General features: G+C 43.4%; 1 protein-coding gene across 2 annotated transcripts in view; it reads right to left on the minus strand.

The window, feature by feature from the left end:
• The window catches only part of TMTC4 (transmembrane O-mannosyltransferase targeting cadherins 4), a 190,988-nt gene that overhangs the window by 162,372 nt on the left and 6,910 nt on the right, over window positions 1-21,706 (minus strand). For both annotated transcript variants that reach the window (XM_073569507.1, XM_073569505.1), the window contains exons 3-5: window positions 6,911-7,026; window positions 5,484-5,697; window positions 3,252-3,339 (exon numbers count right to left, since the gene is read on the minus strand). In XM_073569507.1, the coding sequence (XP_073425608.1) occupies window positions 3,252-3,339; window positions 5,484-5,697; window positions 6,911-7,026 (418 nt within the window). The remainder of the gene's footprint in view (window positions 1-3,251; window positions 3,340-5,483; window positions 5,698-6,910; window positions 7,027-21,706) is intronic.

Consider the following 21,706-nt stretch of genomic DNA (forward strand, 5'->3'; position numbering starts at 1 on the left):
AAGAACAAAAAATGTGGCAGTCAGTAATGGTTACTTTTTTAAAGCAAGCATAGGGGGAAAATTATGGAATCATAAAAAACAAACCAACAAGAAAAAACACTCCAACACATCACTAGTATTTTGTTGCACCACCTCTGGCTTTTCTAACAGCTTGCAGTCTCTGAGGCATGGACTTAATGAGTGTCAAACAGTACTCTTCATCAATCTGGCTCCAACTTTCTCTGATTGCTGTTGCCAGATCAGCTTTGCAGGTTGCAGCCTTGTCATGGACCATTTTCTTCAACTTCCACCAAAGATTTTCAATTGGATTGAGATCCGGACTATTTGCAGGCCATAACATTGACCTTATGTGTCTTTTTTCAAGGAATATTTTCACAGTATTTGCTCTATGCAGGATGCATTATCATCTTGAAAAATGATTTCATCATCCTCAAATATCCTTTCAATTGATGGGATAAGAAAAGTGTCCAAAATATCAACATAAACTTGTGCATTTATTTAAGATGTAATGACAGCGATCTCCCCTGTGCCTTAACATGACATGCAGCCCTATATCATCAATGACTGTGGAAATTTGCATGTTCTCTTCAGGCAGTCATCTTTATAAATCTCATTGGAACGGCACCAAACAAAAGTTCCAGCATCACCACCTTGCCCAATGCAGATTCGCGATTCATCACTGAATATGACTTTCATCCAGTCATCCACAATCCACGATTGCTTTTCCTTACCCCATTGTAACCTTGTTTGTTTCGGTTTAGGTGTTAATGATGGCTTTCGTTTAGCTTTTCTGTATGTAAATCCAATTTCCTTTAGGCGGTTTCTTACAGTTCGGTCACAGACGTTGCCTCCAGTTTACTCCCATTCGTTCCTCATTTGTTTTGTTGTGCATTTCCTGTTTTGGAGACATATTGCTTTAAGTTTCCGGTCTTGACGCTTTGATGTCTTCCTTGGTCTACCAGTATGTTTGCCTTTAACAACCTTCCCATGTTGTTTGCATTTGGTCCAGATTTTAGACACAGCTGACTGTGAACAACCAACATCTTTTGCAAAATTGCGTGATGATTTACCCTCTTTTAAGAGTTTGATAATCCTCTCCTCTGTTCAATTGACATCTCTCGTGTTGGAGCCATGATTCATGTCAGTCCACTTAGTGCAACAGCTCTCCAAGGTGTGCTCACTCCTTTTTAGAAGCAGACTAACGAGCACATCCAATTTGATGCAGGTGTTAGTTTTGGGAATGAAATGTTTACAGGGTGATTCCATAATTTTTTCCCTCAGAATTGAGTGATTCCATAATTTTTCCCCTATGCTTGGTTTAAAAAAGTAACCATTACTGACTACCACATTTTTTTGTTCTTGATTTCTTTTAGTGTTTCTTAAAGCCAGAAAGTTGCCATTTTAAATGACTTTAGTTTTGTGCCATGTCTGTGATCTGCTTTCTTTCTACAAAATTAAACAACTGAATGAACATCCTCCAAGGCCGGTCATTCCATAATTTTTGCCATGGGTTGTAATCTCTTACTGGCTGGGCATTATAAGAGAAGTTAATATGTATTAAACCCCAGCTGGAGTCCCCAACCCTGTTCATTGGTGATTGAATTTTAAATTAGAAAATAGCAATGCATGTACACTGTATGAGTAATTCATATCAAAGTATGGGGCCCTTTATAAGAAATATCCATAGTATCATTTTTAGACTACAGAAAGTTCTTTTCATAAAATAAAATAGAATTTAAAAGTAGATCAGATGTCATCTTATGACTATCCATGTGACATTATATTGGCCATCATATGCAAACTTACTGCCATATATAAGCACAAGTCCTAAGTCCTTTACAGGCTCATCATGAAATCATTAAATGAGAGCACATTTATATTACAGCAAGTGCAACATGATTAGAAAGTATAACTAACTAAACCCATTAGGGGTAGAGGACCAGGCAAGTAAACACATACATATAATATTAAATACGCACATGGTGTGGGCCCAACACCTGGCACCCCCACTAGTTAGCAGTTACTAGGTCCATCAGCGGTCAGATGTAATAGTGTATGGAGCGGAACAGCACAGCTCCATCACACTGACAAGTGGTTGCGCCCGAGTAATGCAGGTCAGATCTGTTGGAAATGAATAGAAGCAGCCACTAAACGGTGTGGTCAAGCAGGTTCGTTCCACATTGTACACCGTTTACAACTGGCGACTGGTAACTTGTCAGTGGGTGTACTGGATGATGGGTCACCACCAATATCACGTTGATGACCTATCCTGAGAATACGTCATTAGTATCATAGTAGTAAGCATTTCTGGACTAAGGTCGGGGTCACACTTGCGAGTGCAATGCAAGAAATTCATGCGAGTCTCTTGCATCAATACCTAGCACTGCCGCCAGCGGTTCGGACCGGAGCGATCAGCTGCACAGAAATACATGCAGCCGCACACTCCAGTCCCGAGTGCCGGCTGCAGTGCCGGTTATTGAGGCGAGAGACTCACGCGAGTTTCTGGTATTGAACTCACAAGTCTGACCCCGGCCTAAGACTAAATGTTTACAATTTCCTTGAAAGTCGTCTAATCTCTATACCCCAACTCTCATGTTAAGGTACTGTCACACTAAGCGATATCGCTAGCAATATCGCTATAACTTGTGACGATATAGCGATATTGCTAGCGACATCGCTTTGTCTGATACTTACCTCCGACCCGCTCCCCCACTGGTTATCGCTGATCGCACGAGAACATCCTGGACTGCTTCTCGTCGTCAGCTTCCTGCGGCGCTTCCTGTGGAGAGACGAGCGTGGAACTGGGCGGGAGGACGTCAGGATCGCCTAGTGTGACAGGTAAGTAGCGACCCCCGTCCCCAGCGATGTCGCTGGTGAGATCTGCCTGTGTGGCAGCTCACTAGCGACCACTTAGCGATGTACCAGCGATCCTGACCGCGTCATATCGCTGGTCGGGATCGCTGATACAATCGCTAAGTGTGACAGTACCTTTAGGTTAACGTGTTCAGAATTTCCAGTAGATTAACACAGCAAATCCACTACAATTTTCAGTATAGGTGAATTGGGTTTGTAACATGAACTAGAAAAATCGGCAAAAAAAAAAAAAATCAAAGCTTGCTGCAGATTATTATTAGCCTAATGGACCATGCCACTTTTTAGCAATGCCTTTAGAACATGCCTAATATACATATTTTATAGTGTTATTTTAAATTATTCTAAGAGTTATTTTAATATAAAAGATGAGTACTTACTTCTTATTTGGGCTTTGCTATATCCAAGAAAAGATAAAACAACAAATAGTGCACACAACAGATCTGCCCTGCCAACAATTCCTGCCACCTACAAATAATAAAACAAGAGGTTGCACAGATTAACCAAGCATGGAAGCAAAGGAAAACTTTAAAGATTGCCAGTGGAATAGACCACAGCGCTGCAATTCTAGGGGACACTTTAAAAATCTATTAAATGCAAATTACAAAAGGGACTCACCAGAAGTCATATATACTATACACTGAAGATTAGTTTATATTAAAAAAGTAAAAGCTTTTTTGTTTCGTTTTATTTAAAGGGGTTGTCTGAGAGTTAAACATTTTTTTTTCAGGCATGAATGGTTTTAAAATAAACAGCACTATACTCACTTTACGGAGCCACGCCGGAAGTCTACACTGACTTTGCAAGCGGTGTCTTCTCTGTTCAGTAGTCATAAAACCGCTACAGCAGTATGACGACTCGGGTCATCAGAAAAACATTTGATGACACGCTCATCCAGTCACCTGACCGCTGCAGTAAATCACACGCTACAGCGGTCGTGTGACTTCTGAACTGAGCAGACCCTCCTTCTGGAGTCAGCACAGACCTCCTGACCTGCAGACACTATCTGCAGTGATGCTGGAAGACAAGTATACCTCCGATTATTATTTTACAACCATCCATTCAGGGGTGGGGGATGTATTTCACTATAGGACAACCCCTTTAAATAACTTAGTATTAAGAGCTCATATCTCAAAATAAAATTAAGAGCCCAATTCAGCATTTGCGGTTTTTTAGGTCACTTTTCTCTTGTAAAACGCATTTTTTCGACTGATCTTTTACATGCATTGTGTTTGTCTCTTTTTGCCATGTCATGATTTAAATAAAACTGCATTATTTTCAAAACTTCCTATTACTTGGCCTTTACATGCATTTTTAGTACATTTCAACTGCGAATGGCAGTCAAGTTCATGATCAATTCTGCCACTTTAGTAGTGTAACTTACTTGAGCAATATACTCCAGTCTTAAGACTCGAGTACATCTCTGGCAGCAGCGCATGCGTGATAACAAATGTGCCTAATTCATTAAGTGGCGTGCGCTGCTTAATGATTTCGGTGCACTTTAATTCAGCGATCAGCTTCATTAAAGACTGGCATACTTAATGGCAGTCTTAACGAATTGGCATCTGTGTGTGCATACGCACACGAGGTTACTGAAGAATCAGTGCAGACGTGCAGGGCTGGAGATTCCAATTTAGAAAGTGAGCACTGTCAATCAAGCTAAGGGGGGGCCTGGTATGCCAATTTACAGGGTTAAAAGGTGCATTGAGCCCTTGGCCACAGCAAGGAGCCCACATCTATCTATGAAATATAAAGTTTTGCTTTTCTGAAAAACTAAAGTAAAATCTGTATTGCAGGAATATGTTTAATAGCAGTTAAGTCCTTTAAGTTTCTTTATCTGAAAGTTCATAAGACTTGAGTAAAAGGTGTCTCTGAATTTAGGCAGGTAACCATTCGATCAAATAGGAATACATTTAAAAGGTACTATAAAATATGATTAAAATGTGTACCACACATAAAAAAATGCTTTACATATGGTAGACTCTAATAAAACAGAGGCTACCATCATTACTGATACAAGCACTATTGAAGAAAAGTAAAAGCATAAAAAAAATAATTTGTGTCCATGAGCAACCCAGACTGATGTATTGTGGTGTACACCAGTGCAGAGCAATTATGTTTTACAGGATGTCTTATTTAGTCTTGAGAATAGCCATCTAAGTGAGGATATCAATAACCTGCACATGTGCATGAATGCCCAAACAAAAAATATAGTCAAAAGCTGTTTTGTGTAAAACACTCACAAAAAAGACAAGAGGTACACCCTGCATCTTGATGAAAACATGTTCCATTTCCATAGGATTTCTCTTTACCATGAGAACTAATAATCTATAGTTGATTGTTTTTTTTAAAAAAGGCTTAGATGCTTTAATAATATAAAAAATTGTGTACATCTATAACATTTTTGTTCTGAATGATGACCCAGTCGATCAACACTCAGGATCAGGAGTGAAAGGCCTGATTTTTTGGGCAGACTGGGTCATGCATTATGGATGTACCTATATCTCATTCCCTTTAGCCTTCCCATACCTCTGATGAACTTGATGAACAGAAGTCTTTTTTCCAACCATACTACTAACTATGTAACTACAAGAGAAGGATAATATACTTACACATTCTGTATGTACTGGATGCACGGCAAACAACAAAGCACTAAGTAACGCTGCCTTGGGGGCATATGTCATTTTTTTCCCCTTGTCACATGTTTTGCCACCGAACAGTAGTGAAAACACATCAAGCATCAGGACAGACACCATGCAATGCAAAATAATGTTGATTACATGAAACCCAACTGGGTGCAAACCTCCTGCAAGGGCATAACTGACCCTGAAAAACATTACAAAGAACGAATCATTAACTATACATTACAAGATAACTACGGTACATTGTATCACGATTTTATGCAATATTAAATCATTTTGTATTGACAAATATAATAATAGCACTTGATATTATTGTGCACACACCACTTCAATAAGAATGACATGGAGCACAGTGTACTCTTGGACAGGGATGTCATGGTTGTCCATAAAACCAGTTCAGCTAGGAATAGTTAGTGGCACCAACATGATAATGGTTTAGCGTTACAATGTTAAATATTAACAAGTTAAACAGAATTTTGAGTTTACATTTAAGGATAAACATGTTTTTTCCTTATGCGATTCTGTCATTATCCCATTGCATTTTTATTTGTGGAGGCGGAATGATGTAGCAGAGAAATGCATATATGGCCAGAAGTTTAATCTGAATGTTGTTTTACAGATTTATGCACATGGCAGTAACATGTCATTAGCACCATTTAATTTTTATATTTCACAGACTTTACCGCATCATAACAGACATAAAGCTCATTTGTTTTTCCTTCCATCCTTTTAGGTGACAGCAAAACACAACATAAAATAGTATTAGGTCTCATTCATACATCCATGTTTAAAAACATACATGAACAAAATGGTACCAGGGTTAGAATTTTGGATCAGAGTGTCATCAGTATACAGTCCTTGTGTCCGTTTTTACCATCAGAGTGTCATCAGTGTATGGTCCTTGTGTCCATTTTTACCATCAGAGTGTCATCTGTACACGGTCTTTTTGTCCGTTTTTAGCTTGTGTCAGTGTTTTTTCACAGATGGACATGCAGTAGAAGTAGAATGGGCTGTGTGAAGCACAAGACAGTCATGTCAGAGCAGCGTCCCATCAGGCATCTTGAATGCACACTACTATGTTCAGTCAACCTGACAGGACATGAGTGGAGCTGGACTAAAGGAGAAGATAAGCACCTTTATTTAGCTATCTGATAATGAATATCCATCTCTGTCAGTTTTAGTGCGTCTGTCTTCACACAGTCCGTCCTACGGCATGTTCTAGCAGTTGCCATGTTCAAAAATCCTAACAGAGATCATACCTTTTTGCCAGATAAAGGCATTTATTTTTTTTTATATATTTACATGTCTATTTATTTTATATTTCTTGGAGAATCACTTAAGAGAAATATTACAGATTTGTAATAGGTCAGCATCATGCTTTAAAGTGTATACCTTACCTAAATGTTAAGACTGTGAGTGGTCTGTAGGACTTATGACTTGCATTGCTACTGAGTTTGGTGCCCCAAAAATCATGAAGCCAAATATCTCCAATTGTAGTCTCTCCTCGGAGGTCCTAAATATAAAACATAAAAACGGTGATCACGGAGGTGACTTAAATTGCGATAGATGTCTGCAAAAGTTCTTGGCAGTTATATGTCACCGAATTTGGTTGTCATAGTCAAGAATGCTCTACTTGATACAGGTACACTTATCTAGATAGTAAATTATTTCACTGCTGTACAATTTAAGGGAGAAATACAAATACTAAAAATAAAGTGACGATTTGCTTTTAAAATTCTGTGCATGTACAGTGGATACGGAAAGTATTCAGACCCCTTTAAATTTCTCAATCTGTTTCATTGCAGCCATTTGGTAAATTCAAAAAAGTTCTTTTTTCCTCATTAAGGTACACTCTGCACCCCATCTTGACAGAAAAAAAAAAAAGAAATGTAGAAATATTTGCAAGTTTATTAAAAAAGAAAAACTAAAATATCACAGGGTCATAAGTATTCAGACCCTTTGCTCAGACACTCATATTTAAGTCACATGCTGTCTATTTCCTTGTGATCCTCCTTGAGATGGTTCTACTCCTTCATTGGAGTCCAGCTGTGTTTAATTAAACTGATAGGACGTGATTCGTAAAATCACACACCTGTCTATATAAGACCTCACAGCTCACAGTGCAAGTCAGACCAAATGAGAATCATGAGGTCAAAAGGAAGAACTGGCCAAGGAGCTCAGAGACAGAATTGTGGCAGGGCACAGATCTGACCAAGGTTGAAGAAGAATTTTTGCAGTACTCAAGGCTCCTAAGGGTATGTGCACATGGTGCGGATTCTGCTGCGGATCCGCAAGTGATGTACAGTACCATTTTAGCCTATATAAAAAAAAATAAATAAAAAAAAAAAAAAACACGCTGTGCACATGCTGCGAATTTTTTCACGCAGATTTGCTGCAGATTCAAAACTTCAGCATGTCTCTTTTGTGCAGATCAGCAGCGTTTTGACACCTGCTCCATTATAGAAATCCCGCACAAAAACTGCAGAAAATCCGCAGTAAATCTTCACCAAATCTGCAGTTAAAACGCAGGTCATTTTACCTGTGGATTTAGCAAAATCTGCATGGAAAATTCCACAGCAGAATCCGCAACGTGTGCACATACCCTAAGAGTACAGTGGCCTCCATAATCCTTAAATGGAAGACGTTTGGGACCATCAGAAGTCTTCCCAGACCTGAACGTCCAGCGAAACTGAGCAATCATGGGAGAAGAGCCTTGGTGAGAGAGGTAAATAATAATCTCTTTTTATATAGCGCTAACATATTCCGCAGCACTTTACAGTTTGCACACATTATCATCACTGTCCCCGATGGGGCTCACAATCTAAGTTCCCTATCAGTATGTCTTTGGAATGTGGGAGGAAACCGGAGTACCCGGAGGAAACCCACGCAAACACGGGGAGAACATACAAACTCCTTGCAGATGTTGTCCTTGGTGGGATTCGAACCCAGGAGCCACCGTGGTAAAGAGAGAATAAAGAGAGGTAAAAAACCACCCTAAGATCACTGTGGCTGAGTTGCAAAGATGCAATAGGGAGATGGGAGAAAGTTCCACAAATTCAACTATCACTGCAGTCTTCCACCAGTCAGGCCTTTATGGCAGAGTGGCCTGACGGAAGCCTCTCCTTAGTGCAAGACATATGAAAGCCTGCATAGAGTTTGCTAAAAAACACATGAAGGACTCACAGACTATGAGAAATAAGATTCTCTGGTCTGATGAGACGAAGATAGAACTTTTTGGGGATAATTCTAAGCGGTATATATGGAGAAAACCAGGCACTGCTCATCACCTGCCCAATACAATCCCAACAGTGAAACATGGTGGTGGCAGCAGCATGCTATGGTGGTGTTTTTCAGCTGCAGAGACAGAACGACTGGTTGCAATTGAAGGAAACTTGAATGCGGCTAAGTACAGAGATATCCTGGATGAAAACCTATTCCAGAGTGCTTTGGACCTCAGACTTGGCCAAAGGTTCTCCTTCCAACAAGACAATTACCCAGGGCCGGACTGGGACTAAAATTCAGCCCTGGCATTTGAAGTTACACAGGCCCACTAGTCACATGGTGACTATACAATATTTTTGTACAGTTGTAGGTTACAAGCAGTGAGAGGAGATTAACACGACTATATAACATGTAGTCACAGCTGTGTCCAGTATTTCAGCTCAGTCCTATTTATTGCTTTTAGGTACAGTACTCCTCCCAAAGCTCTGTCCCCTTTTGTACACACAGTGACAGAATTCCTGGCAGAACTGCTATCCATTGGGCAACCAGACCCCCTGGTCACAGCCACCCCTATCATACCTCCCAACTTTTGAGGAAGGGTAAGAGGGACAAAGACTGCGGCGCGCGCAGTGCGCTGGTGCAAATTTTAGGCCACACCCATTCCGCAACTAGTCACACCCATGTCCACGCCTAATCGCACCCATTTAGCACTGCTGATCACACTGAATTGTACTGAGGGCACAGTGGCTGGCATTATGGGCACACTGACTGGCACTAAGGAAGAGAGAAAACAGAGAGAGAAAAAAGAAAAAAAGAGAAAGAAAGAAAGAGGGGAAAAAAGAAAGAAAGAACAGAGAGACAGTGAAAGAACAGAGAGAGAAAGAAAGAGGGGAAAGAAAGAAAGAACAGAGAGGGACAGAGAAAGAATAGAGAGAGAAAGAAGTAAAGAAAAGAAAGAACAGAAAGAAAGAGGGGAAAGAAAGAACAGAGAGAGAGAGAGAAAGAAAAAAGAAAGATTAGAGAGAGAAAGAAAGAACAGAGAGAGAGAGAGAGAGAGAAAGAAAATGAGGGAAAGACAGAACAGAGAATGAGAAAGAGAGAGAAAGAAATAAAGAAAGATTCTATAAAGATACTATAGCAGCCCGGCTCCCATTGTAGTGCCCACCTGAGCCTCCCGATGCAGGACATATCATGATCCACTCACATGGCCGGCATCCCCGATTTCAAGACGATCCTGCTGTCTGCGCTGTCGGAGGAGGACACGGTGATGGATCTGAAGCATTCCTGGTTCTGTTACAATCTCCTCAAGAAACTATCACATTTCCGGTTAGCTTCAAGCACATCACTTCAGGTGGAACATCACGTGTGTGTTTTAAAATGCTCCTCGGGGCTCCGCCGTGTACTCCTGTGTCCGTGGGAAAAGCCCACTTTGTACGCTTCGTGCACACGCGGCTCCGCTCCGTACACCTCGTGCACACGCGGCTCCGCTCCGTACACCTCGTGCACACGCGGCTCCGCTCCGTACACCTCGTGCACACGCGGCTCCGCTCCGTACACCTCGTGCACACGCGGCTCCGCTCCGTACACCTCGTGCACACGCGGCTCCGCTCCGTACACCTCGTGCACACGCGGCTCCGCTCCGTACACCTCGTGCACACGCGGCTCCGCTCCGTACACCTCGTGCACACGCGGCTCCGCTCCGTACACCTCGTGCACACGCGGCTCCGCTCCGTACACCTCGTGCACACGCGGCTCCGCTCCGTACACCTCGTGCACACGCGGCTCCGCTCCGTACACCTCGTGCACGCGGCTCCGCTCCGTACACCTCGTGCACGTGGCTCCGCTCCATACACCTCATACACACTCGGCTCCGCACACCTCGTACACGCGGCTCTGTTCCGTACACCTCATACGCAAACGGCTCTGCTCCGTACACGCGGCTCCGCTCCGTACACCTCGTACACGCGGCTCCGTTCCGTACACCTCGTACACGCGGCTCCGTTCCGTACACCTCGTACACGCGGCTCTGTTCCGTACACCTCGTACACGCGGCTCTGTTCCGTACACCTCGTGCACGTGGCTCCGCTCCATACACCTCATACACACTCGGCTCCGCACACCTCGTACACGCGGCTCTGTTCCGTACACCTCATACGCAAACGGCTCTGCTCCGTACACGCGGCTCCGCTCCGTACACCTCGTACACGCGGCTCCGTTCCGTACACCTCGTACACGCGGCTCCGTTCCGTACACCTCGTACACGCGGCTCTGTTCCGTACACCTCGTACACGCGGCTCTGTTCCGTACACCTCGTACACACGCGGCTCCGCTCCGTACACCTCATACACATACAGCCCTGCTATATCTACCCTGTAAACCCCTCCTGACCCCACACATACTTATCTCATCCAGCACCATGACAACAGCACAGCAGAGTCTTGCAGACACCAAGAGGCAAGGCTGTGCGCACAGGACCTGTGATGAGGTCACAGGAGGGGCGGAGTCAGGGGGTCACATGATCAGGGGTCTGGACAAAGGCTCCTGATCATGTGACCCCCTGACTCCTCCCCTCCTGTGACCTCATCACAGGTCCTGCGAACAGAGAAGGCAAGCAACACTGAGTGGCTGCGGGGGCGTCTCATGCTACGGCGAGGATGGGGTGCGTGGGGGGAGGCGTGGTGGCTTATCTCCCTGCAGTGCGGGAGGAACTTGGAAAATATCACCGCAACTATCACCGCCGTGCCCACAGAGGGCCGGCGGCAGGAGCCACAGTGGCCGCAGCCGCTGGCAAGCGGCCAGATGATCGGGCGCTGCCGCCCGCGGCCCACATGACAGCGGCCCAGTGGGAAAATGCCCGGTTGGTTATATTGCCAATCCGGGCCTGCAATTACCCTATGCAAACAGCTAAAATAACAAAGGAGTGGCTTCAGAAGAACTCTGTGACCATTCTTGACTGGTCCAGACAGAGCACTGACCTAAACTCAACTGGGCATCTCTGGAGAGACGTGAAAATGGCTGTCCACCAATGTTCACCATCCAGCCTGATGGAACTAGAGAGGATCTGCAAGGAAGAATGGCAAAGAATCCCCAAATCCAGGAGTGAAAACTTGTTGCATCATTCCCAAGACGACTCATGGCTGTACTAGCTCAAAAGGGTGCTTCTACTCAATAATGAGCAAAGGGTCTGTATACTTATGACCATGTGATATTTCAGTTTTTCTTTAATAAATTTGCAGAAATTTATGGGGTGGAGTGTACAATAATGAGAAAAAAAATGAACTTTTATTAACTTACCAAATGGCTGCAATGAAAAAAAAAAGGTGAAAAAAAATTAAAAGGGGTCTGAATACTTTCCGTACCCAATGTATCTCAATGATGATCATGATTTGCTTGAAAACACATTTGTACACACAATTAACAGGGCTAAGCGTACGTGCACAAGCTGCGGTTTCCGCAGCGGTTTTGGCCGCTGCGGACCCGCAGCAGCTTTAGCTGCGGTGTACAGTACCATTCAAATGAATGGGAAAAAAAAAACGCTGTGCCGACGCTGCGGAAAAATCCGCGCGGATTTGCTGCGGTTTTGAATCTGCAGAAAGAATTGCATGTCAATTCTTTCTGCGGAAACCGCTGCGGGTTCCTATCTCCACCATTGTGGAGATAGTGAATCCGCAGGACCAAACCGCAGATAATCCGCAGGTCTTTTGACCTGCGGATTATCTGCGGTTTTTGCAAAATCCGTGCGGATTAATCCGCAGCGGATTCCGCAGCGTGTGCACACACCCTAAAGCATGTGCCAAAAATTTTCCAGCTTGCTTACAAAACATGAACTTAGTTGGGGTAAACATCAACACATGAGTAATTAACATCACTGAAATACCAGAGTGACCAAACATTACCATGGATGGAAAAAATGGTATCCATACGCCACATGGAAATTTATATACGATGACTCAGTATGATAAATGTGCTCCTGCAGGAAGAACTCAAGCTAAACAGAAAGCTATAAACAGAAGGATTTCATATTCTTCAGGACTAGGAAAACCTTCATTTTAATGCTGTAGTAAAAAATGACTTGCTTCTTGTCTTTTATAAAAATATATTTGATTCTATTTTCATGCTGCCCTTAGTATACATGTTGAAATTTAAATCTATGGAAAACTACACATGTAGAAAAAAAAGGGTTTGTCAAGTTTAGAAAAACAAAAAAAGGTTTTAAATGACTTTGTATATTTTGAGACTGTAGTGCAGGTGCTTATTCATGGTCTCCTCCAATTACTCAAAACAGAGTATTGATTTCGATCTGAATCATGTAATACTTTGTTCTCCCTATGGTGGGGCTGCAGAGTAATTAAAAAGGGCATCCAGGACTTTGTAAAAAAAAATAAAAAAAATAAAAAAGAAAATAAATTAAATAGATTATATTATCTGCCTAAGCACTAACAGGAAGTTAGTTGGTACCTACCTGACTACTGTGCCCAGCAACATTCTTTGCTGGAGCAGAGCGGTCAGAGACCTCTGCTGATGCCACGTCGACAAAGTGGCGGTTTCCACTTTGCGCTGTTGACAGTGTGGAACTGCGAACATCATACGGATTGACAGCCGGACACTCACTGCCTAACAAAGTGGACCGGCTGTCAATCACCATGACGTTGGCAGTCATGCCTCATCGACAGAGCAGAGCTGTAAAGAAGCCGCCGCTCTGTAGGTCTGTGACTGCTTTGTGCCAATGAAGAACAGAGCCAAGCACAACAGGCACATAGGTAGCAGCTACCTGCCTGTTAGTGCTTCCATTTTTTTCCATGCACATTATCTTTTACAATTTACAAAGTCTCAGATACCGCCTTTAAACACTTGTTGTCATTCCCCCTCACAGATTATGTGATTCAAAGGGATTCCAGCACATAAATCAGTTTACTTTCAATGGACCCTTCTAACACAAAAAAAACAAAACAATTGTCCAAAAGGGACAAAGCTACATACATTTTACACTCAAATAATGAAGACTAGAAATTTTACTGAAAAAACTCCATGCTACAAAATCTCTTAAAATATATCACCAAAAGTATGTCAACATATCTGCATTCCAGCCTTATATGATTGTTGAAAGTCGCATTTGCAAATAATGGGGAATTTTATATAGAGTTGATCCTCTCCTCAATACTAAAGAAATACAAAGTTACCGGTAATGTCTTTTTTCGGAACCCATGACAGCACTACGAGAGAGGGCATATACCCTTCAAGGACAAGAAACCTTCAGGATAAAAAGGTTGGAACCTCTCCCCACCTCAGTTGGATTACAGAGCATGAGAGGACCTCTAATTACTTTACACACTTTTATGTACAATCTATTTACCTTCTCCATCATGTGAAAAAAAAAAAAAAACACCAACCAGAAAGTGAAACAACTTTGTAACGGGAGGCAATATAATGGTGTTGTCATGGTTTCCGAAAAAACACATTACCGGTAAGTAACTTAGTATTTTTCTGTCACCCATGGCAGCAAGAGATCATTTCAGAGAATCATTATTTTTAGGGAGATACTGTACAACTGCCTGTAGAACCCTTCTCCCAAACGTGAAGTCAAAAAAGGCAGACAGATACTGCTTGTAAAAGGTAGATGGGAGAAGACCATGTTGCTGCCTCACAGATCTGCTCGATGGAGACATCCAACCTCGCTACCGAGGATGATGCTATTGCTCTTGTAGAGTGGCCTTTCAGACGTTCCGGAACAGCTCTACCTGCCCCCACAAAGGCCATCTTGATGGCTTCGCTAATCCATCTCGATAAATGACCTTTTGATACCCTTAATCTCTTTCTAGGGCACTGAAAGGGGATGAAAAGAGCCCTAATCCTTCCTCCAAGACTCTGTGACTGACAAATACTGTAATAGACACCTTCTAACATCTAAAGTATATACAGTAACTTTTTGAATGATTTTTAGGATCAGAACAGAGAGATGGTAAAACTCATGACCTATGAAATGACTTTAGGAACATAAGCCAGGACTGATTTCAAAATTACACTATCTTCCAGAACCTGGGTAAAGGCAGGATATGTTGACAAGGTCTGTATGTTACTCACCCTACAAACTCAGGTCATGCATACCTCCCAACTTTTGAAGAAGGGAATGCGGTACAATTTTAGGCCATGCCCCAACCCCACCCATTTCACAAATAGTCACACCCATGTCCATGCCCAACCGCACCCATTTAGCACTGCTGATTACACTGACTGGTACTGAGGGCACAGTGGCTGGCATTTTGGGCAGAGTGGCTGGTACTGTGGGCACACTGACAGGTACTGAGGAAAATAAAGAAAGAAAACAGAGCGAGAGAAAAAAGGAGAACGAGAGGGGAAGAACAGAGAGGGGAAAGAAAAATGAACAGAGAGGGGAAAGAAAAATGAACAGAGAGGGGAAAGAAAAATGAACAGAGAGGGGAAAGAAAAATGAACAGAGAGGGGAAAGAAAAATGAACAGAGAGGGGAAAGAAAAATGAACAGAGAGGGGAAAGAAAAATGAACAGAGAGGGGAAAGAAAAATAAACAGAGAGGGGAAAGAAAAATGAACAGAGAGGGGAAAGAAAAATGAACAGAGAGGGGAAAGAAAAATGAACAGAGAGGGGAAAGAAAAATGAACAGAGAGGGGAAAGAAAAATGAACAGAGAGGGGAAAGAAAAATGAACAGAGAGGGGAAAGAAAAATGAACAGAGAGGGGAAAGAAAAATAAACAGAGAGGGGAAAGAAAAATAAACAGAGAGGGGAAAGAAAAATAAACAGAGAGGGGAAAGAAAAGGGAAAGAAAGACCAGAGAGAAAGAAAGAGGGGAAAGAAAGAACAAAGAACAGATAAAAAGAAAGAACTGAGAGAGAGAGAAAGAAAGAGGGGAAAGAAAGAACAGAGAGAAAACAGATAAAAAGAAAGAAAGAACAGAGAGAAAGAAAGAGGGGAAAGAAAGAACAGAGAGAAAGAGCGGACAGACAAAAAAACCAGGAAGAGTGAAATAAAGAAAGAAAATAAGAACAGAGAGAGAGAAAAAAAGAAAGATGGGAAAAAAGAAAGAACAGTGCGATAGATAGAAAGAGGGGAAAGAAAGACAAAGAACGGAGAGAAAGAAAGAGGGGAAAGAAAGAAGAGAGAAAAAAGATTAGAGAGAAAGAACATAGAGAGAAAGAAAAAGAGATGGAAAGAAAGAACAGAGAAAAACAGAGAGCGAAAGAACAGAGAAAGAAAAACAGAGAGAGAGAAGGAAAGAACAGAGAAAGAAACAGAGAGAATGACATAAAGAAAGATTCTATAAAGATACTATAGCAGCCCGGCTCCCATTGTAATGCCCACCTGAGCCTCCCGGTGCAGGACATATCATGATCCGCTCACATGGCCGGCATCCCCGATTCCAAGGCGATCCTGCTGTCCGCTCTGTCGTCGGAGGACATGGTGATGGATCTGAAGCATTCCCTGAAGTGCCTCCATGGTTCCGTCACAATCTCCTCATGAAATTACCTTATTTCCGGTCAGCTTCTAGCACATCACTTCTGGTGGAACGTCATGTGCGAGTTTTAAAGTGCTCCTCAGGGTTCTGCTGTTTACTCCTGTGTCCACGGGAAAAGCCGCTTTGTATGCCTTGTACACACTTGACTCCGCGCCGCACACCTCGTACACCCTGTAAACTCCTCCTGACACCACACAAAAACTTCCCCTCATCCAGCACTATGACAACCAGCACCGCAGAGTCCTGCAGAGTGCAGACACTGAGGCCCCTGATCATGTGAGCCCTGACTCCTCCCCTCGTGACCTCATCACAGGTCCTGTGCGCACAGCCACAGAACAGCCTAGGACGTCATTGCAGGCGCAGTGGGTCTCTGGGAGGGCGAGGATGGGGGGGGGGGTGTTGCGGCTCAGTGCAGTGTGGGAAAAATGGGTGGAGGGCGTCAAAAACGAGACTGTCCCACGAAAATCTGGACGGTTGGGAGCTATGGGTCACGGCTGCCAGTAGAACTGTTTTAAGGGAGATCATCTTCACTGAAACTGAATTCAAAGGTTCAAAGAGCGATTCTGTTAATTCCCTTAGAAGTAAATTTTAATCCCAAGGGGGTGCTTTTGACATAGGTATAGGTCTGGACCTAGTATATGCTTTAATAAAACCTAGAGACCCATTTGTTGCCCACAAGGTTATAACTGTACAGCACACACAGGGTACAAATTTGAACTTTAAGGGTTCAGACCGAAAGGCCCAGTTCTAGCTCCTTCTGAAGGAACTCTAAGATAGCCTTGAGAGGCACCTTCCCACCTAGTGTAGTTGAAGTCCAAGAGAGCCGTGGAGCCTACCACTCGTACACCGAGCTGCGTGCAAACCCTCAGAAGTTTTTCAACTTCACGAGGATGTCGGAACAGAGCTTCGATGACTTGCTGCCATGCGTCCGAGGATCCATCACCAGGCAGGACACACAACTATGTCCAGCAATTCCTGCTGAGGAACGTCTGTTGGTGACCCTAAGGTATGTAATTTTGAAAAAGAAACACCTGTCATTATTGTAAAAGCCATGTACTGGTTTTTTTCCCCATTTTCTGTTCCGCAGATTCCTGGCTACCAAAGAGACCTTATCATCTCTACATTTTCAATTCCGCATTGGAGTGTCCACCCTTTCTGGGATTGTTGGAGACACCTGCCGTGCTTTATGTGACATTCTGCGTGAGGAATTCCTCCCCCAACCCACAACTGAACTCTGCCTGGAAAGTGCTTTGTAGAGAACTGTCAGATCAGCGATCTGACAGGCAGTGCAGGAGGCTTCTCAGTGACCGCTCTCAGCAGGCACTGACAAGCCACCTCCCTGCAGGACCCGGAAGGACCCTGTGGCCATCTTGGATCCGAGGTCCTGCAGGAAGGAGGCCCACGGAACAACGCTATCACATCGCGTTGTTCTGAGGATCTCAGGGAAGCACGCAGGGAGCCCCCTCCCTGCGCGATGCTTCCCTATCCCTGAACGCTCCTGGCACATAGTGCCAGCTGTGATAATCAGCTGACAGCCGGCCGCGATAAGCTGCGCTCTCCCTGTGAGCGCAGCTGATCGCGATGATGTACTATCCCGTCCAAGGTCATAAGGGCCCGGGTCACCTGGACGGGATAGTACATCATATGTCAGAAAGGGGTTGTGTTGCACACTTTCACTTGCCTCTGACAGTGATGGAACGAGCTGTCTACTATCAAAACATCATCCAGATATGGGATTATCAATTTGTTTTACTCCCAGAGGTGGGCTGTGACTTCCGATATTTTTGTAAACATCTGAGGGGGTTACTGCTAGACCATAGGGTAGAGCTTTGTATTGAAATGTCTCACCACTCCTTTACTTGTTACTGCCACCCCGAGGAACCTCTGAAATTCCACATGTATTGGTACGTGGCAATAGGCATCCTTTAAATCTAGGACTGTTATGAATGAGTCACCGTAGGAGGCAAAAGCAGAAATACAAGCTAAGTCCAGAAAACCAGAGAAGTTGGCAACTATCAGATTGCAGACCCCTGAACCTATCAACACAACTAGCAGTAGCCGTGGGGGGTTCCTACGATGCCCTAGACCCCTCGATCACAGCCGGAGAATTAACTAGGCCTAAAGAAAGAAAGGGGAAATCTAAACTGCCCCAGAGCAGACCCCAAAGCAATAGGCAGCCCCCAACATATAATGACGGTGAAGCAAGATGAAAACACTAACAGACAGAAAGATAGACTGAGCAAAGACGGGGCCCAAAACTACCTAGATAGGAAAGGACAGGAAGGCTGCTGTCTGCAATCAGCCAAAACCCTATCAAAGACATAAGCCAACAAGCTGATATGAAAAAGGCCCTGAAGCAGCTAGGCTTCAAAAACTAAATCAGCACTCAGGTATTTTCAGAAGACAGAGCTAAAGGAATTCAGCACACCCCAGCAGGGAATGGCAGAAATCCAGAAAAACAAAACAAAGTCAAAGCACAAATGCAAAAGGCCCAGCAGCAAACTTAGCTTTAGAGGAGCAGGAATTCAGACTGGTCTCCAAGGATCCCACAGAGAAATCACCCGCAGGGCAGAAGGGCGTCGACCGCCTTATATCCAGTCAGTAACTCCACTCAGCCAGTCATCATCATCAGCCTCAGGTGTTTGATAATCAGGCTCACTACCTTTCTTTACCAGAAGAGGGAGTTCCTCGGGCTTCAGTAATGAAGGGGAAAATGAACTTACAACATAGGACTGCCAAATAAGATGCTGGAAAAAGCAGTTATACAGCTGATTTTATTGATTCCATTTTGAATATAGGAATTTTTAGAAACATGTTCAAATTGATTATACCGTCCTATAAGTACTGCCTTTTTTTTTTTTTTTTTTTTATTAATCAGAAATAGAGGGGAGAACCCTTTCCCCTGGTGGGAATTCTAATAAATTGTCTTTTATTATGTTTAGGACTTCTGTCTCTACCACTAGTTGTTCCAGCGGAGATGCCCGTGGGGAGGTTGTGGTAAATCTGTCTGGCGTATGCTTCTGAAACTCCAGTCTCAAGCTGATCTCAGACTGAGAATCCAGATGTTGGAGGAAATCTTTTCCCAGGACGGAATGGAGAGAGCCTCCCCTAACCTGGGGAACAAAATCATTGGGGAAGGCTTTCTGTAATCCTGGCAGTGACCATCAAAAAGGAATCCTTAATTTGTTTTGGCGCGATCTTCCCATCTATCCTGGTCTCTGAATGTCCTCTTCCAGCTGAACTGCTTTTTTTTTTTTCTTCCGAAAGGGCCGTTTAAAAAGGAAGAAAAGGGAGATTTTGGGAACCCCTTTTCACTATCTTCCGCTTTCTCTATTATATTATCCAGGGCTGTACAGAACAAATTAATTCTCGCTTGCACATATGCTGGCCAACACTTGAACCAGACCGCTCTGTGGCCTGTGTTGGACAATGCTGCTGACGTGGCTACAAGCCTTGCCGAGTCCGCCAAAGCATTTCATTACTGGGAGATGGAATCTCGTGGCACCTTGTTCTTTAGCTGGTCCTTCAAATTACCTAACCAGACCATAAGTGACCTAGCTGTACATTCCTCTGCTATAACTGGTTTTAAAGCTCCAGCTGAAGATTCTAATGCACCTTATCAGTTTTCCTAAGGGGTCCTTTAATAATCCCATATCTTCAAAGAGAAGTATAGATTTTCTTGAAGCCTTTGAAACTGCTACAGCAAGTTTAGGAGCTTTCTTCCAGGATGTTGTAGCCTCTTCCTCAATGGAATATTTCCTCTTGAATGAAGAGGGAAAGGGGCGTCTCTTCTCCGGTTTTCCCCATTCTCTATCAATAAGCCCTTGGACTTTCTTGTTAATGGGGGAAGGTATTCCGTCTCTTCTGATCCAGGGCCCCAGACATTATGTCCTTAACATATTTTTGGTCTTCTGATCTACTAACCCCATTTGTGGACCTTACCGCCTTTACTAAATTCTCCACCTCTTCTACTGGAAAACAATGTCCACTCTCAGATGAGATGGAACTTGATGATTCATACTGAACCCTCCCATCTGATTATAATTATCCGACAGCTGGGGAGATTTTTTTGGTTCTCAAACTCTTATGCCTTATTTTTTCTGAGTGCGACAGTGACTCAAATTAGAGGTAAAATTGAAGGACTCTTTCGTAAATAGTCTGATCTACACAGGACTAGTACAGTTTCTTAGGCCAAGTCCTGTCCACAGACAGCACAAGCTCTACGGTTGCTTTTTGATGAATATTTTTTTTAGGGGTCTCCTGGTACTGTCAGAAAGGAAAGGGAAAAAAAAAAGAAAGAAAAACCTCTTTATTAGGCTGAACTTTCACGTAGATTACTCACCACTCATAAGAATTCTGGAGGAATCCTACATTCTGCTGGCTTGACCTGGAATCATTGGTCCTGTGTACTGCACCCGAGCAACCCCCACTGCTGCTGCCCCGTCAATCCGGATGTGGTTGCTAGTGTACCCGCTTCTTCTGGGGCTGCTTTTGTTGCCATGGCTGCAGATGCTGTGGCTGATGCTCAGGCTCCAACTGCTGCATTGGATGATGCTGCTGCGTGTTGTCCATGATGAAGCACAGGAACCCAGCCTGGCCAGCAACCCTGCCATTATATAGTTAAAAAAAGTCGGATCTGCAGGGCTGTACAATTTAAGTTGTACAATGCAATATGTGCTGAATACTTTTTCATAAGGATTTGGGAAAGTTATGAAATGTCCTATAATGTCTGTTCTATTCACAATCTAAGCTTTTAGTTTAGATGATTATGTTCTACACTTCATGTACATGCTCAGTAGTGAAGCATGTATGAGGGAGTTGGAGTCAGGAAAATTGAGGAGTCGAAGTTGGAAGTTTGGCTTATTGACTCCACTGCAGCTTCCAATACCCACCCGGAAATACTCACCGGGTGAAATGTCAACGGTGCGCATCATCAGAGCACAATTTCTGGACTACTAAACTGGTAGTGCCACCCCAAGCACTCGTCAGACAGACGGGATCCCCTTCTGCGCTTTCATGTCACCCCCCCCACCCGCAGCAGAGACTGTGCCATGCCAGTTATCAACTGGCCCATGTCTGGGAAACCTATTTTCTTCTGTCGCCATCCCAACAAGGCTCGCCGGTTAAGGACAGAACACCAAGTGATGTGGGGAGAGGTGCCGCCCTTTTTATCTTGAAGGTTTCCAGTCCTTAAATGGTGGATCCCCTTTTACGTGGTGCCATCATGGGTGAAAAAATTCCACATCGTCGAACGCCAATGGAATTTGGCCATGAAAATTAAAGGGCATGTATTATCAGATCAGATAATGACTTATTGTTTAGATTTTTTGTTTTTTATGAAATGTATTTTGCAGTTTTGTATTGAATTTTTACTTTGGCAATCTTTTTTCTATATCACATGTTAAAAAAAAAAAAAAAAAAGTACTTCGAAATCTTGCAATTCTCACAGTGGCCACTGGGGATATTTTAGATTTTACTTCTT

The sequence above is a fragment of the Dendrobates tinctorius genome, unplaced genomic scaffold (genome assembly GCF_039654945.1).
Source record: "Dendrobates tinctorius isolate UK_male_01 unplaced genomic scaffold, ASM3965494v1 ptg000026l, whole genome shotgun sequence".
Taxonomy (NCBI): domain Eukaryota; kingdom Metazoa; phylum Chordata; class Amphibia; order Anura; family Dendrobatidae; genus Dendrobates; species Dendrobates tinctorius.